Source organism: Calonectris borealis, chromosome 6 (assembly GCF_964195595.1).
Source record: "Calonectris borealis chromosome 6, bCalBor7.hap1.2, whole genome shotgun sequence".
NCBI lineage: Eukaryota > Metazoa > Chordata > Aves > Procellariiformes > Procellariidae > Calonectris > Calonectris borealis.
In genome coordinates this window covers 1013027-1029533 of record NC_134317.1, presented here as the reverse complement: position 1 = coordinate 1029533, position 16507 = coordinate 1013027, and the positions used below count along the sequence as shown (strand labels likewise).

General features: G+C 40.0%; 1 protein-coding gene across 4 annotated transcripts in view; it reads left to right on the top strand.

The window, feature by feature from the left end:
* Positions 1-16507, top strand: part of GPD2 (glycerol-3-phosphate dehydrogenase 2) — a 61968-nt gene that overhangs the window by 30659 nt on the left and 14802 nt on the right. For all 4 annotated transcript variants that reach the window (XM_075152620.1, XM_075152619.1, XM_075152621.1 and 1 more), the window contains exons 7-8: positions 13038-13202; positions 13972-14116. In XM_075152620.1, the coding sequence (XP_075008721.1) occupies positions 13038-13202; positions 13972-14116 (310 nt within the window). The remainder of the gene's footprint in view (positions 1-13037; positions 13203-13971; positions 14117-16507) is intronic.

Below are 16507 nucleotides of genomic sequence, written 5' to 3'. Positions count from 1 at the left end.
TTGTCCAGAATATTAGTGTTTGTGTTGATGTACACATCTTGAGCTTTATCCAAACTGCTATATCTCAATACTTTTCAATGTCATGCAGGTTACATCCCCAAACTGTCAGAACTTCAGTATTTAAAAAATACTGAACTTGTACAAATTCTAAATGTTGGAAAGTTCACTGCTTAAGTTTGAGTACCAGGATACACTGTCATAATTGCTGTCTCAAATATTTTTTCTTTGCATCAGGTTTCTGCACTGTCTCATGATGTGTTTTTAATTAGATTGGTGTTCCCTCTTCTCCAGTCCTCTTCCACTTCCCTTCCAAGACAGAAAGTTTTGGAAAAACTTTCTTGGTAATGGGGCCAGCTAGATAATATCAAAATGTCAAATGTATTCAGGATAGGGCAAAAAGCCGTAGATTCCTTGCAGGCTTGGAGGAGCCCTCCAAAGAATAAATAGCTTAAATACTGATTTACTTCAGTAGTGGTACAGTTCTAGTTAGTTTTTACCTGAAGATGTAGTTTCTGACCTTTTGGCAGCCAGAAAGGTCTTCACACAAAATTGATTGTGAAGGTAGTTCTTTTCCCTTTTTAGAACTGCATTTACACTATTCATCAGCTTATCAATAGGGGCTTTTGTACTGGGAAGAAATAGGAGGGACTCTCGAAACACACTGGACTCAGATAGTATTTATGAGGCTTCTGGCAAAAGCACATCTTGATAATTGCAAGTTGTCTCATACAGAGCCCAGCAGAATGAAAAAAAAAATTACGTATTTGTGCAGGAATGTATATGTGTAGGTTCTTATTTGGGAGTAGGGTGAGATTTAAGTAAAAATTAAGTCCATCCTTTATCTCTGATGGAGACTGCATCTTCTCTTGTCTTATTTTTAAGGTCTAGAGGAAATAAAAGGTTATTTAGAAGCAAAATCTGTTATGGGATTATGTGGTATTTTTTGTATACGGTAACAAGAGCTGCTGTAAATAGCATACATAGAAGTAATTCAGATTTATTTTTTCATTATCATAAGCTATCCCTTAGACTGTTTTAAGGGATCCCAGGAGCATGTAAGAAGAACGAAGTGGTTCTCTTAACTCTAATTACACTTCTCATAAGAGCACTATAACTTGAAATCAATTTATAATCTATTGAAGTTTTTTTCTGATTAAATAGATAGTTTGGATGTATCATAGCTATTTACTACTCCAGCGTTCTAAAGATATACATTTACAAGATAGCCTTAAAATTAGTCTTCAAGTTCCTTGGACGAATAATTGTTTTAAACAGTGTTGCAATAAACGAAAATTCAGCACCAAGATACCATGTGGTCTTTTAGTGGAAAACATCTGTGCAGCAATACAGTGCAGAACTCTGTGAATGACTGAGAGATGTCTCTGATGGTTTTGTTGCCTTCCCAAGCAACAGGAAACAAACCCGCACTCTGCATGTTGGAAACGAAGAAGAAGTGTCAAATAGAAAAAAAAGAAATGTACAAAATATTGAAGAGCAGCTTAGTGGAGAAAGAGGATTGTGTAATCAGTCTTGTTTATTCATACAAGTTGCATAAAATCGGTAGCTGGCAGAAATGCTTAACAGTTCTCCTTCAGAGGAACAGCTGCAATGTTAGCAGGACTGTCGGAGACTAATTTGTTGTGAGATATCAAAAATACACTTGAAGTTTTGCTGCCAGTGAAACTACTTGTTCATGCTAGTATGTCTGGCCTTATTTTGCTTTACTTATAAGACTGTAGCTTAGTTGTCCACATTTGTGTGCAGAATTTAAAGAAATAGTGTTTTGCAGAGAAAAAATGAAAAAAAACTCTCAATGCTCCACCAAACCTCAATTTCCTAGAAGAATAAAGTGGTTCTGAAGGACTAAAGGATCAAATTTGTGAGTTCATAATAAACATTTCTGTGCTTTGAGGCTGCACCTAATCCAGAATAAAAACTTTCTAACTCAATGTTAAATCAATTCTTAACATGCCACATTCCAGAATTAAATTTTGTCTGTAGTGACTCCTCTGTAGGTCAGCCTGTGGCCCATGGTGTAGATGGGCTCATGCTGTGTTGTAACACATCAGTTATTTTATTGTGATCAATTTACCTGTGTTCTGTCCACGGTATGTTTGTTTAAAGTCCTAATGTTTCAGCAAGCACGCTTTAGATCTTGTAAATTATTATACTTGAATTTTAATTATATACTTTCATGCCCTAAATCTGGAGGAATGGAGGACAAAAGGGAAAGGGACTTGAAATTAAAGTAGAGAAGGGGGTGATACGATTGAACTAAACTCCTTTTTAGTTCTTTCAGAAGGATTAGTCATAAAATAGAGCATTAAATAATGGTGAAAATATATATATGTCTTAAAGTAGGTCATATCTTTATCTTCTCTGTCTTCCCTAAGTAACGAATAAATAAATTGGCCTTTTAAGAATGGCGTGTCTTAACTGATTCTATATGTGCAGTTAAATGTAGTTTTATCTTGTTTTCTTGCTTTTCTCTATTCCTGTCTATATCACGCTTTCTTTGTATCCGTAGTTGTTAATAGCATCTACTAGCCGCATCTCACTCTTTGGCATGTTGATCATCACAAGCAAAGGGAGGAATTAAAAACATTCATTATGTAGGTTACTCTTATTTGATAAAACCACCTGTCCAGTTATGACTTTGCTGGCAATGTTCTTTTGCAAAGGAAAGATCAGGAATGCTCTTTGTTTTGTTTTGTAATTGTTGATCAAACTAGTGGCGTGTCAAGTAATCCATTATTCATGAATATGTTGTGTTCTGAAATGTTGCTGTGCTCTTCTTAATTACATTTTTTAAATTGTTTATACAGGCAAAAAAAAATGGTACATTATAAATGTTGGAAGTACCAGCAACAGCAAATCAGACTTTACCAGAGGCTATTCTTGCTCTGTCTCAGCATCGGGAAGCTAAAGCATATGTTGGATGTTAGCCTGGGTGTACACAATGTGTCCTATTTATTCAAGGTTTTCTTTGAAGCCTCAACTTACAAGTTTGTTTCTTAGGGGTACATGTCAGACTTCATTTAGCATTTGTTGGTATTAGGATACTCCTGAATAGCAAAAAGGCAACATTTTGGGGGAAGAATGTGGCTGCTATCTGAGCAGTGATCTGTCAGTTCCACTTATGTAGCTCAAGGAAAACTGGAGAAGAGGCACTATGGAGAAGCTGGGCTGAGATCTCAAGATCATAGGCAGAATTATTTTAAAGCACTTTAAATGGAAGAATTAATCTCCATTTAAATTATACATAGTTCATTATGTTAAGAAGTAGGAAAAACATTAAAGCAGAAATCCAACTAGCCAGAATATTTCAATTTAAAGTGTTTAGAAATTCTAAGTAGCACAATTCTTTTTAAGATGCATTATTTTTCTATCTCTAGGTGCTTGCAGACTTTTTTGTTAACATATTTTGCCTTGCAAGATGAGCCTTTAGGTGTGTAAGGAAAACTTGCGTTCTGGAATCAGTCATGAATTTAAGATTTTTAGGGCTTTGTTGACCCTGCTCTTTAAATTTACTGCTATTTTCTGAAAGCAGGAATTAACACATACTACTTCTGTGACTGTTTTGCCACATCAAGGTATTTGCTTGTTTAATGTCTTGTTCTACAAATTTGCAGTATACTTGCTGCGATGTAAGTAACCGTTCTTTATTTTTTGCAGTCTGGTTATTTTTGTATATATTCTCTCCTGAAATATTTAATATGGAGGTTATTTAAAGGTAGAAAAAGAAGCTTTGGCAGAGGATTTAGCTTTCCTTGTTTACAGCAAACCCCATGAGAAATCCTTCCCAGGCACACATGCACACACGCAGACACACATACACACAAAAATCAATGCAAAAGAGTAGGGCATTCATTAAGCTGTCAAAAATGGAATAAATGCTTTTTTTTATTTAGGCTCTTGTAGCTATTTTTCCTAGTATTTGAGTGTGTCCTGAATTATGAAATGTTATAGCTTTATAATTCATATTTGACAAATTAATATTTTGAGAGTGTTGAGCTGTAATAGGGGTATTACCCTGTTACAGATGCAGACAACTGTAGACTTTTTTTTCCTTCCCTGGATATAAAAACTCTTTGACAGTTTGTCACTAAAAAGACTTTCTATAGGGGAAATACACGACTAACCATATTTCTTGGTATTTGAAAATTGAAGCTGGATGAATGAAAGAAGCCTTGCAGGCACACTAACTGTAGGTATAACCTGGAAAATACTATGCGTATTCTCCATATCCTGTTGCTTTCAAATACATTTTGTCCCATGTTCTAAATAATAGAGTTGTATGCGAAATCCTGAAGAAAATCGGCAGCCTGCTACGAGAGGGCTTGTAAAGGTAATACTGGCTGCCTCTAGTGGAATGCGTGTAAAATGAAATGCAAGTCTCCGGCTGAACCTATAGAAGCGATAGCATTTTTCCTTGCTGGCGTTAGTATAAACACTGGTGGGGATCTATTATAAACGGTGCTTCCCAATTCTCTGGTGCAGTCTGTTTGCTTGTAGTGCTTCTCAGCACACAGTGGCTCGAGTCATGCCGTGCTTTATCCGTCAGGGCTTTTTTATCGTTTTCAAAAGGGATAAAATCAATAGCCTAAAATGGCTTGCATCTTTAACCCAGTTTTGCCTCTGTCAAAGGGTGCAGCCGCACAAGCGTCCCTGCAGGAGCGGCCGTTTGCTCCTAACAAAAGGGACCGTGCATCCGCAGCACTCTTCCTCCTTTTGCTGGAGGCGTCCTTCCCAAAAGCATGCAGATGATAACTGCATCTCCTGCTGTACCTGTAACAATTTAATTGTGTAAGTCAGCCCAGTCAAGCATCCCCAGCTCATGACTGGGAGACATGAAATTCATTGTCATTATTGTCCCTGTCATTTTGGATCATTATATCCTGCTGCAGAATTTTCCTCACTCCAGTGCTTTCTTACCTCCAGGAAGCAGGGATTATGGCTGAGGTTGGGGTGGGGGCAGGACTGTGAACTACATTTACCTCAGGGGAGCCACAGATTAAATTGGCTTTGCTCTCTGACTTGCTGGATTCGTCTGTTTGTACGCTGTGGGTTTAAGGTTGGAAATGATGAATATTCTAGTGAATTCTGTGCCTCTCTCTTTTCTTTTTTAATGCTCGTATAAGCAAAGGATGGTTTTTCTGTCCCTTAAGAAGTGAACGGGGAATAATTCTTCAGATCATGTTACCTAAAAGATTTAAGATTATTCCTGAGCAAAACGACATTATTTGCACGTTGTGCCACAAACATCTGAGCGTTCCCCAGCGTGTCGTGGCTTTTAGGGGCAAGACTCCATCGAAGCATGTAACTCTGCTGTAATTTATATGTGTGCATTTTATGTGAACTTAATAGTCGGTCATTAGTTAATATCTACACTGTTCCATATTGTAGGTATGATTATATGTATGTTGAAAGAAAACAGATTACGGGATGCCTGTACATCTTGCTGCTCCTTCCCCTGCTCCGGTGGCTGTCCCCATGGCATACGGAGCCGGAGCAGCCCCGATCCTGGGGAAGGGCTGGGGAGGTGCACGTTGTTCATCTTCCTCGCCGCGCTCCTCCTCTCCCATCAGCACAGTTCACCTCGCCCAGCACCTCCTGGCCTGTTCCTGTATCCATTCATGCGCTGGCTTTCTCTAGGTTCAGGGGAGAATTACCAGTGAAAATGCTGCTGCTTGACTTTCGCCATGGGTTGGGGTGGATCCCTCCATCGGCGGCAGCCCTGCCTGCTCGCTGCCTGGCATCACGCGCTGCACGTGGTCCCCGCCAGCTGGCACCCGACTGCCCGTCCCGGCCACTTGCAGTGTGCCGCGTCCCCGTCCTCGGGAGCAGCGCTGCCTCTCCAGCTCTGGCACGGCCATCCGTCCCTCCTGTCACTTCTTGTTCCCGGCTGGTCTCTGCGGGGTCACACAGCGGAGGTCGGCGTCCCGCCTGCTGAACACTACATGCAATAGCTGCCAAATCGATCGCTGCTTCATTTAGGCTTAAAAAATGGCTACTGCGGTGTGCAAAGCAAAGTTTTTCTCAAATTTAAGTTTGCCCCAAATTTAAGCTGTTGGCGTGAGCGTCGGGAGTACTAGTCAGCTCTTATGCCATGCGGGTACGCAATAAGCTGCATTGGCACCATCACGTTTCTTTCTGGCGCAGTGGCACGGCCGCAGCAGACCTGCTGTGACAGTTGTTCACGGTGACATTTTAGCGCAGTTTCCGTAAACTGACAGTGACAATGTTTAGTTTCATTTTAACACTGTGCTTTTACTTACACTGACATTGCAATATGATTGTAGTGACAAGTTGAAGGCTGATACAAAAGAAGTGGGAAACAACATAATTATAAAGCAGTAGCACAGAACAATAATTCCAAATTTTGTCTCTCACTCGATGTGCCTGGATATTGTGGCTTATTTTTGTATTCTGGTATCTTAGTTTCAATATGAGTTTTAGCTTCTATACTGTAACTTGGCAGTAGACTTGATCAGACAGATGTTCTCAGGGTATTGTGATTTTTTTAAAATTGTTTTTTTTAAAAAGCTTTTATGGGCTTCCTGTCTCTTGCTTATGTTATTCATTTGTTGATAACTCTGTATGTAAGCTGGCATGTGTCGTACTTTCATTTCCTAATCTGCATTGTGATCTTGTTTGTTTTTATCCATACATGCAGTTTGTTTGGTCACAGGTTCCTCCATTCCTTTAATCTTGCCTTATGAAAATAATCTTGAATTTCTTAAGTTCCCTGAGCTTGTCTTGTAAAATAGTGGTTACGTTGCATCTTGGGTGGTCTCTGCAGCGCACACTCAAGCTGTGTGTGTTAAGGTTTGATAAATGTAGCTGTTATTGGTAAATGGGCATTAGTCCTTCCAGACCCTTGAGGAGCAGAACCTGAAAGTCAGATGCTGATGGTTACCTCTTCATCACTTGCAGGAATACAGAAGTTTATTTCTTGTGGTCTAAGCTGGTGCTAAATGGAGGAAGCAAGAAATTATTTAAAATGACTGCTACTGGATTATTTAACTTGATGTGTCAAATCTGAGTTTGAATCTGTTAGAATAAATTTACCTGCGAGAAGGCCAAACTCAAGGCTTTCCTTTCCATTAAAGCTCCTACAGAGTGAGGGCTGAAAATATCTACATCTTAGGGCAGATCTTAAAGAACTAAAATACGTGGTGTGTTTGGTTTTTTTTTTCCCCCAGTGCAAAGTGGATATTTAGATGGGTATCACTCTTCCCACCTGGTTGGGCCGTATTTCAGCAGCACAGATAACACAGTGGAAAGCAGAATTCAGATTATACATGATTTGTATGAGAAGTATTAACAGTCTGGTGTGATGTTGCTGTGTTGTTATATGTGGGTGAGATGGAGCTGACTTAACTGAGTCAGAACGCTCTTCCCTCTGAAGCAGTCCAAGAACAAATGCGTGCATGCTACGTTATCCTAGAAAGTCTGTTTAGTTTTCAGCAAATTTTTGACTTAAGTTTCATGTGATTCAGAGAGCAAGAAATAGTTCAGGTCTGAGGGCATTTTTAATGACTTGTGACTCACGAGTCAAATTTGATGTTTACCTCTGAACTTATTCTACTTATGCTTGGGGAAGAGAACTTGCTGGGTTCTTTCTCAGAGAAGTCTGGAACAATTTTGAGTCATTCCAGCTGATTCATAATGCCTAAACTTGGATATAGCTGATTTCCGTATGTACAACAGATGTTAAGTTCCTGTTTTAATGCTTATAATAAAACTGTTCATGCAATTAAGCACTTATTTAAAAATCAGAGGATGCGGGCAGTCCTGATAACTTATTATGCATAGTGATGTGTAGTTATCACTCATCAGCCTTAAATTTGGTAAGGTTTTGGTAAGGTTTGTATATACGCAAGAAGAAAACTTTCACACACATGAAATTATTTGATTTCATGCATTGCTTTTCTTTACTATGTGCATGCAATTATCTAGTGCAAAGCTGTTGTAAGAATATAATGTATAGGTACTTTTAGAATAACTTTTAGAATATTTTGGGGAGAATGGGTGTCATTATTGTGGTGATCCAGCGATATCCCTATCTTGATGCTGGGTGATAGGTTTTTGGATATGTTCCAAATACAAGGGATTGCCTCGTGAGTTGCAGTTAACTATTCTAGTTAAGTAACTGGAGCTCACTGGTATCAGTAAAGGAGTAACATACAAGCAAGAGATTCATTTGCAAGTATTTAGTTTACCTTTATCCCCTCAGCTTTTTAAAAGAAAACGAAAAAACCCTACTTATTTGTATGGCTGCATTATGTAGGGATGTAAAATTGTGACCATACTGTGGGCCTAGTTCTCTCATGCAAATATTTCTTTTCATGTATCTTTCCTTTCAAAAGAAGCCTGGTAGGTGGTTCTATGGAAAGATTTGCTGTCTTGGAAAGTTCATTAAGACTGTCATATAGCTTCTTGCATGGCTAATTTCCAGCTCTCCATTAAACTTGACCTCCACAGCAATAACTAGATATGCCTAATCAGAAAAGACTGTAAATTGAGAAAAGGTGAGAAGGCTCTCATGTCTGTCGCAGGGACCAACCTGTTCTTTAAAGCAAGAAGTTTGCAAAACCACATATTACAGCTATGCTGTTGCAGCATGAGCCAAAGTGTATTTGGGGCGATTGCTGCAATGCTTGCATGCATTCTTACATGACTAATTGTCATGCAGCAGGTATACTCAATAACAAAGTGTTAGCTCTTAGCATTAAAAGGTTAACATGAACAAAAGTTACCTCTTAGGATTAAAAGAGCTTCCAGCTTCTTAAAAGAAAATGCAGTCACTGGCTACTGTGTGCTGTTTATCTTCAACTGAATAGAGTTGCAGAGGAACAAGCAGGAATTGGTATAAAAGTAATAGGTGTCAGAGTGTGACACAGGACAGAATATACTAGATCTACCAGAGTGCCTTATTAACAGCGTGGTTTTCACACAACTCTACTGAATCCGTCACAAACAAATTTCTACAGTCTGTGGGCTTTGTTACCACTACTGGCTGCGGTTCAGCATTGATAAAAATAAAATTGAATGTACACTATGTGCACTCTGTGGGAGGATTCTTTTAGTGCCAACGGAAGCATTGTCTGTTCGTCTTTGAAGACATACAACATTTGCTACCAAGGAATGAAAATAGCATTTTCCTAAATTACATGAAAAAAGAAATTATAAACTAAATGGCATCACTGTTGATCTTAACATGATGTAGGACACACTTAAACAAAATGTCTTCACGCACTAAATGTCTTCAGCAGTATGCCTTCTAAGAATAAGGAGGTTTTTAAGAGGATTCTGTGTTAACTTAATGAAAGCACTTAGGCCAGTGTTTTGTTAAAAGCTAGGTTGACTACCCTTAACAAAAATTAAAGTTTCACTCCGTTGTCACTATATTACAAGTAGATGACAACAGTGGATAATGAGATGGATGATTCTTTCAGGTTTTCTTGCTAGAAATAATTTAAAGGATATAAACATCCTCTTCTTTTCAAGAGGTATCACAGGAGGAGTTGCAAAGAAAATTCGGCATGTTCCATCAGTTGGCTCTTGGACGCTTCTTCCAAAGATGCTGAGGTATGGCTGCCTTTTGCACCACTGTTGAGATGCTTCCAGCTGACAACTGATATATGTACAATAAACAAGTGTTCTCAAAACTAGCTCTCGAGCAACAGGACGGAAGCAGCAGTGACCTCTCCAGGGCAGGGTGTTTGTGAACATCTGTTGTTGGTGAATGTCATAATTATAACTTCACTGTATTGCCTACAGGTTAGTTATGAGACCTTCAGGAGCTTACTCCTTTATGGAAAAAGATGCCAAATTAATTGGGCTTAGCCATTCTGTTGTTATAAAATAACTTTTTGGCTTACAACATTTGGGAAAAAAACCTATGGTATCGTAGAGGGTGGCTACCTCTAGTAGCAAGGGGGAGTAACGGTTTACTTTGTTTTGCTTTGGAGCACCAGGGGCTGCTGTGAAGGACAGTGGATGCAGAGCTATCTTAAGTAGGTAATCCAGGACCTCCCATAGAAGCTTTTGGTTACCTTGCCATTTATCACACAACTATGCCTTGGGTTTCCTGGGCATCTTCTGAAGATGGTAGTAGTCAAGAAAGCTTGTGTCAAGAAAGCTTTACATGTCTGTTCTGGAGGAAGTTAAGCTTGGAGGCACTTTTATCTTGGGTTTGGAGGATCTCTGAATCTTACCTGGAGATGGCGTTTAACTGGAAAGTTGAAAAGGTTGAGATGCAGAATCTTTGCTTTGCTTCATCCTTCCACTTCTCTCTAGAGTGGTAAGGATCATCTAAGTACCAGGACACATACCAATCTCTTTGAGATAAACATTCCTAATTCTGAACTAGCACACGTGGAAATAGCTAGTTTTACTTTAATCAACAGAAAATATGCTTTGTCAACTGTGAATGCTGCTGTAGTAAAAACTGATCTAGCTATGGTACCTTTATAAGGGGGGGTGTGCATGGAGGAACAGCAACCACTTCTTCAGACATCAAGTAAAAAAGATAATTGCATATAAAGTGCAGGATTTTAATGTAATTGTCTGGGGGAGAGTGTGCACATGTGAGTTGGAGGGCTTTAGAGAAGAGAAAAAAGCTGTTCCCGAGTATAAAAACTATTGTACTGTGACTCGATGTCTACCAAACTGTTGCAGTATTATTCTCCACGATGATAAATTTCTGAGCTGGTAAGTCACTCTTCATTTCTTTCAAATCTAGACCTCTACAGATCTCTGCTGTTTATACTACGAAATACTCTAGGACTCCACACTGTAGATCACATCAATCTGAAGCCAGTGGGTTTTTCTAGATGTGTAGTTAATCAGGAACTGGTTATTTCCCAGTCCTCTTCCTGCAAATACATTACAGAGGCACTTTTGGACAGCTGAGAATTGAGTAATAGCAAGGGGTTTCACACATCAGAATAATGATGAGGGGAAAACGGATGAGAGTTTCAGAGAAAGCATGAAAATGTTATCTTGAACACAGTGGTCCAAATCCTGGAATGCACTGAGCATATCCTTAGCTCACTCGGACATTATGAGCATTAGGAGTTTCAACAAAATGCTGAGCAGCTCTTGGTTTTGGGGCTTAATAAACAATTGTTACTTAGATGTTTGTTCTTTTTAGAAATTATACCTGTTTCCACATTATTTATTCTGCCAGTTTGGCTTCTCTGGATTGCTTTTGGTCTGGGCAAATAAGTCACAAAACTGGGAAGAGGCAAGCTTGCAAAATTTAAACAGTCAGTCTTCCCATAGACCAAAGCTAATATTGGCTAACACTGTAAATTGTGCTGCTTTTGTGTGATGAATCCACACCCTGTGTCAGCCAGAGAAAACCAGTTTGTATCGGGTACCACCTTATGCACTGATGGCAAGAACAAATGGATGGAGGATCAAAAAGTAACTAAGGAAACCCTCTTGGCCCTGGGGTCCTTCTGCTTTATGTAGAAGCAGCTACTGTAATGCAGCTTGTCGCTGTTCTTTGTCTTTTTTCTGTCTAGTGCTCCCTCTATATACAAGATGTACATTCTCTCAACCCTGCGTTAAAATGTTAAGGTTTGAGGTAAACTTAATAAGGTCATTTTATCCATTCCCTGACACTACTGCAGCATAAATGTTGATGCATTTATTTAATGATTTGCCTGCCACTTCTGACAGATGGTTGTTTAGTCTTATGCATCCTGTGTGATGGAGCATCCCCAACTTTTCTTGACATCTTGCTCAGTTGTTTTGCTGTTCTTTTCTGCAGTTTATTCTGGGCATTGTTTGCTTAGTTGAATTGGAGTTACTGTTTGTTTCTTCATCGGTGCTTTATCATGTTACTGTTTCTATACGCTTCGCATAACTTTTTTTTCTTGTAGTTGAAGACTGATTGCACTGTATCGTCTCAGCTGTGTTAGAATGAGAAGTTTGGGGAGGGGAGGTGGCACCTTCGAGGCCATTGATCCCATCTTTATAACTTTGCCCTTTTAGCTAGGAACAGATTATTTGCGCAGTGGTTCGAGATTGCACAGGCAGAATCAGAAGGACCAAACTTTACATAAACCATTTATACTAAACGTTGGGAATGCTGGCAACATAAATCAACTACAGTATCTATTACAAATTTATCACTTTATCAGTATTATCTTTGATAGAAGTGGTCCAAACACGTGGGGAAGTGAACCGTACCTCAGGAAGTTTAGCCCTCTCGTAAATTAATGATTCAGGACACACAGAGCCTGGCCCCTTCAATGTATAGTAATTCTTTCTAGCCAGCATCCAGGACTTTAACTTCAGTGGCAATAATAAATAGGAAAAGTCTCAGGTGAAGCCAGTATTTCAAAGTAATTAATCATCTTCCCCTCATGGTCCCTCCGCCTCTCTCTTGGTTTTCTTTAACGAGGGAATTTCAGTAATAAATCTTTAATGATATATGTTAAGAATCCTTCATTAATTCTTGTCTACTTATTTCTCTTTTTTTGATGCTTTTATGTTGTATGTTGGGAAGTTAAAATGCATATACAAGAAAAAACAGTTACAGAAAGCTGATAATTTGGCACAGTCTCTGAAAGGTTGTTTCTTGGATGCTGAATGCGGTGTGGTACATTTGCTAATAGGAATTGTTGATTAATACTGGTTGGACTGTCAAACGAATACTTAGATACAGTTACAGAATTACAGCATGATTGCACAGGGAAAGGTAAAGAAAAGTGATTTGTCCTCCCCTAGATTGGAGGTGAAGGAGCACTAATTCTCAGTTCCATAGTCTGCAAAGGCTGTGGCGTGTTGTGTAGCCCCAGATGCTGCGAGGCCCGTGCTGCTGCCGATGCAGCAGTCGGATGCTCCGGCGCAGCAGAGGGGATGTATCTTTAAATAATTCTCGTTAGACGCGAGCAGCCATCACGCCTATTCAATGTGACAGGGACAGATGTGACAGATCGGTTCTGACACACTTCCATACCACAAGTCCGTGGCTGGAGGTGACTGGTGTCCTTCCTCCGGTCCCGTCCCCGCTGCAGGACAGCACAACGATGCACGGATGAACCTCGCCATCGCCCTCACTGCTGCCAGGTACGGCGCTGCCACGGCCAATTACGCTGAAGTGCTGCGCTTGCTCAAGACGACAGACCCGGCCAGCGGGAAGGAGCGCGTGTGCGGGGTGCGCTGCAGGGACGTCCTAACAGGTGTGTGCCTGCCCGGCGGCGCGGGGAGGCGCGGGGCCAGAGGCAGCCCCCTGCCCGCCCGCGCCCGCCGGCGAGCGGCGCGGCACCGCGCGCCCTTCCGTCTGCAGCACCCTGCTGGGTGGGTGGAGGCGACGGCTTCCTGCAGCGGGCTTTACCGCGCCGCAGTTGAACAGAAAGCGCAGCACTTGAGGGGCGCGTACTCTTCATTAAAGAAATGCAGAAATAACGAAACGAGGGAGGAGCAGGGAACGCTGCTGTTTGTAAATATCAGTGAACCGATGACGGAGCCATCTTCCCAGAGTGCAGCGGCATACCGCTAATGTCAATCATCTTTAACTTCTGTCAGATTTTTCACTCAAATACTAGTGTTTTGGCAGGGTAGACTAAGCTTTACATCCAAACCCTTCTGTCGAGCAAAGATGATATTGCGAAATGCTACGTGCTGTACAGTAATAATCCCATGTACCCAGTCTACGGGTTGAGACTGAAATCTCTCTTGTTTGAGAGCAGATTTCAGCTGAACTACTTCTACCCAGTCTACCTTCTTCTGCCTGTACAGATAAGATGGAATTCCACTGTAAAACATTTTCTTTCAAATCTGGTGTTACGTGAAAACTTTGTTAATTTTTAAAAACCATTCCGGCTGTTCTGTTCAGAGAAGCACGATACACTTTACAGTAGGTTAAGTTCATAGATAGATTACTAATAGAGAGTGTCAGTGAGCAGGAAAACAAATGGTGTATGTGATTGATACTGTTTTCTTTCACAGGGCAGGAATTTGATGTCAAAGCCAAATGTGTTATCAATGCTACGGGACCTTTCACAGACTCTGTGCGCAAAATGGATGATCAGGAAGTACCAAACATCTGTCAGCCGAGTGCAGGCGTGCATATTGTGATGCCTGGTTATTACAGGTAACAATATTCAAAGTCTAAACCATTTGTAACAATATCTGCTGGTGTCTGTAATAAATAAGCTTGCGGAGACGCGTTTGTAGGTTTCACGGTAGTTTTGAAAGCACGATTTGATTTTTATTTTTTGGTTTTTTTTTAAAGAGGATTCTGGCACTGTGCCTGTGAGAATAACTATTTCATATATTCAGAAAAGACTGAAGTCTTGTAGTTCTTAGTTAAAACTCACCAACGCAGAACTCCTGCTGAAGCAGAAGGGCGTTTAGGCAGAGCATCTACAACAGACTTGTGAAAGGTACCTTTTTTAATAATGAATTTGAGTTGAGTGTACCGACTGCTTGTTCACCTCTTAAGAAAACAAGCAGCATGTAAAACCTTCCAGAGAGGAAAACTTTCATCCTATTAAATATCAAGCTCTCTATGCAATAACACTCTGCCGCTGTACTCCTCTGCCGCTGTGCTCTGCCACCTTACGACTCTACTCATAGTAAATACGAATGCAGCATGCAGGCAATATAGTAAGTAGTTCAAAATAACACGATGAAATTCTGACGCTGCTGTGGACGCAAGCCCACCCACCCGTGGTTGTTTCAGTGGGTCGGACTTGCCTCCCTCTGCTGACCTTGTTACAGAAGAGGTTCCCGTGGCACTCTGCGAGCGTGCTCTCTGCAGACTCCTGCTTCTTTCCTTATTTGCTGCTGCAAAACCAAATCCCCTTCTACCAAGTAAGCCTTGTCAGTTGAAGCTCAAATATTACCTTTGGTTTCTGAAGTCATTAGCATCCTAATGGAAATTCACATTTATAGACTTATCCCAATTCTGTTGATACAGTGCACTTATAATAATGCCTTCCATATCATCGTTGCACTCCTCTGTGAATATAAATTTAGACTTCCAGTGCACAACACGTTTTTGCCGAAGCTATCCCAATAGGACATGACCATAGACTGTAAAATTGAGGCATTTTTGGCCTAGTGTAAAATCACTCTTGCATTCTGTTCTCTTTTTGGTGTCTTTCCACATGAAAAATGGGAAAATGACCTGATAGCTGCTTTAAAGCACTAGCAATGTGGAGAAATGGGTTGTAATCCTAGTTTCCTCATATACTATGAGAAGCACATGTGTGATTGACTTTATGGCCCTACAGCAAAAACATGTAAAGTTTTAAAACTTCGAATCACTTTGTAAATTCAAAGTAGAAGATGGCTTGATATGCATGAGGGCTCTAATTTATTTATTGTGTAATAACGTAATAATTTTAATTGGAAATGTAGAGAATTCTTGTTCTCCTTGTTCTCCTGTGTATGTCAGCATGTGGGCATTACTTTTCTTGTAAAATAGTATCTACCCACATACTGCCTCCACAGTGCAGCTGATTAGATAAAACGGTACTGAATTTTCTTGAAGTGGGATAGCTTAAACCAAGGAACTAAATGGAAAATACTCGTGGTATTTAATCTTAACTGTGTCAGGTCTTCTCCTGGTGCTAAGGAATAATCCTCAACAAACAAAGATTGTCACTTCACTGCGTCCACTTGCCTTGTGGTAAATGTTTTATAGAATTTTGGCCCAGACTCACACAAATGAAAATTTGTAGAGGTTTTTAGATATAAACATAGTTAAGATTTTGTAAAACTAATGTTAACCTAATGCATTCATTTCCCATGGGTTTCTTACTTATTTATGTTCTTCATTAATAGTCCCAATATTCCTCCTCTCATTAATTCTATTTTTAGTGTACACATATCTATTCTAGTAGCTGCAGTAAGTCTCTCTCACTCCCTATTGTTTGAGTATATTAGCTGCTAAAATGAGAGAGGATTTGGGCTACCTTTGTTCAGATAGGCTTCTTGCCTGAAATGTGTCTATGAACACAATACTTTTTTCCCCCTCCCTCCCGACAAACTTCAGAAGTCTTCTGTCTTTCTTGAATTTTCCTATCTGCCTTGCATTCCAGATTCCAGGTAAACTTGTCTGTTAAACCTTAATTCCACTCTGTGGAAAGTCACCTATTTGCTCTTTAACTGCATTTGTGGTGGTCTGGTCAAATGCCACTGGAGTCCCAGAACAGCCAATATTTGGGTGTTAGGACGCTTGTTTTTGATGGGAAACACCTTATTTTAAATTTATTTTGATGGCTTTTCAGTTATTTATATAAGATGGAACAAACATAGCAATAGGAGATTGAGAGAAAGCTTCCCAGGATAGCTGGTAGTCATTAATTCAGTAAATTAATTCCATATGGAAAACTGTTTCATCCTTTCTCATCATTTGCTGTGTAATCTAATTGAAAACACTTCAGTCCATAGGTGTTGTGGTGAAACTTAGTTTTAAGTCTTTACTTGTTTCTCTTCCTTATTTTTAACAGTTTTTACAAAATCACATTTTTTAAAA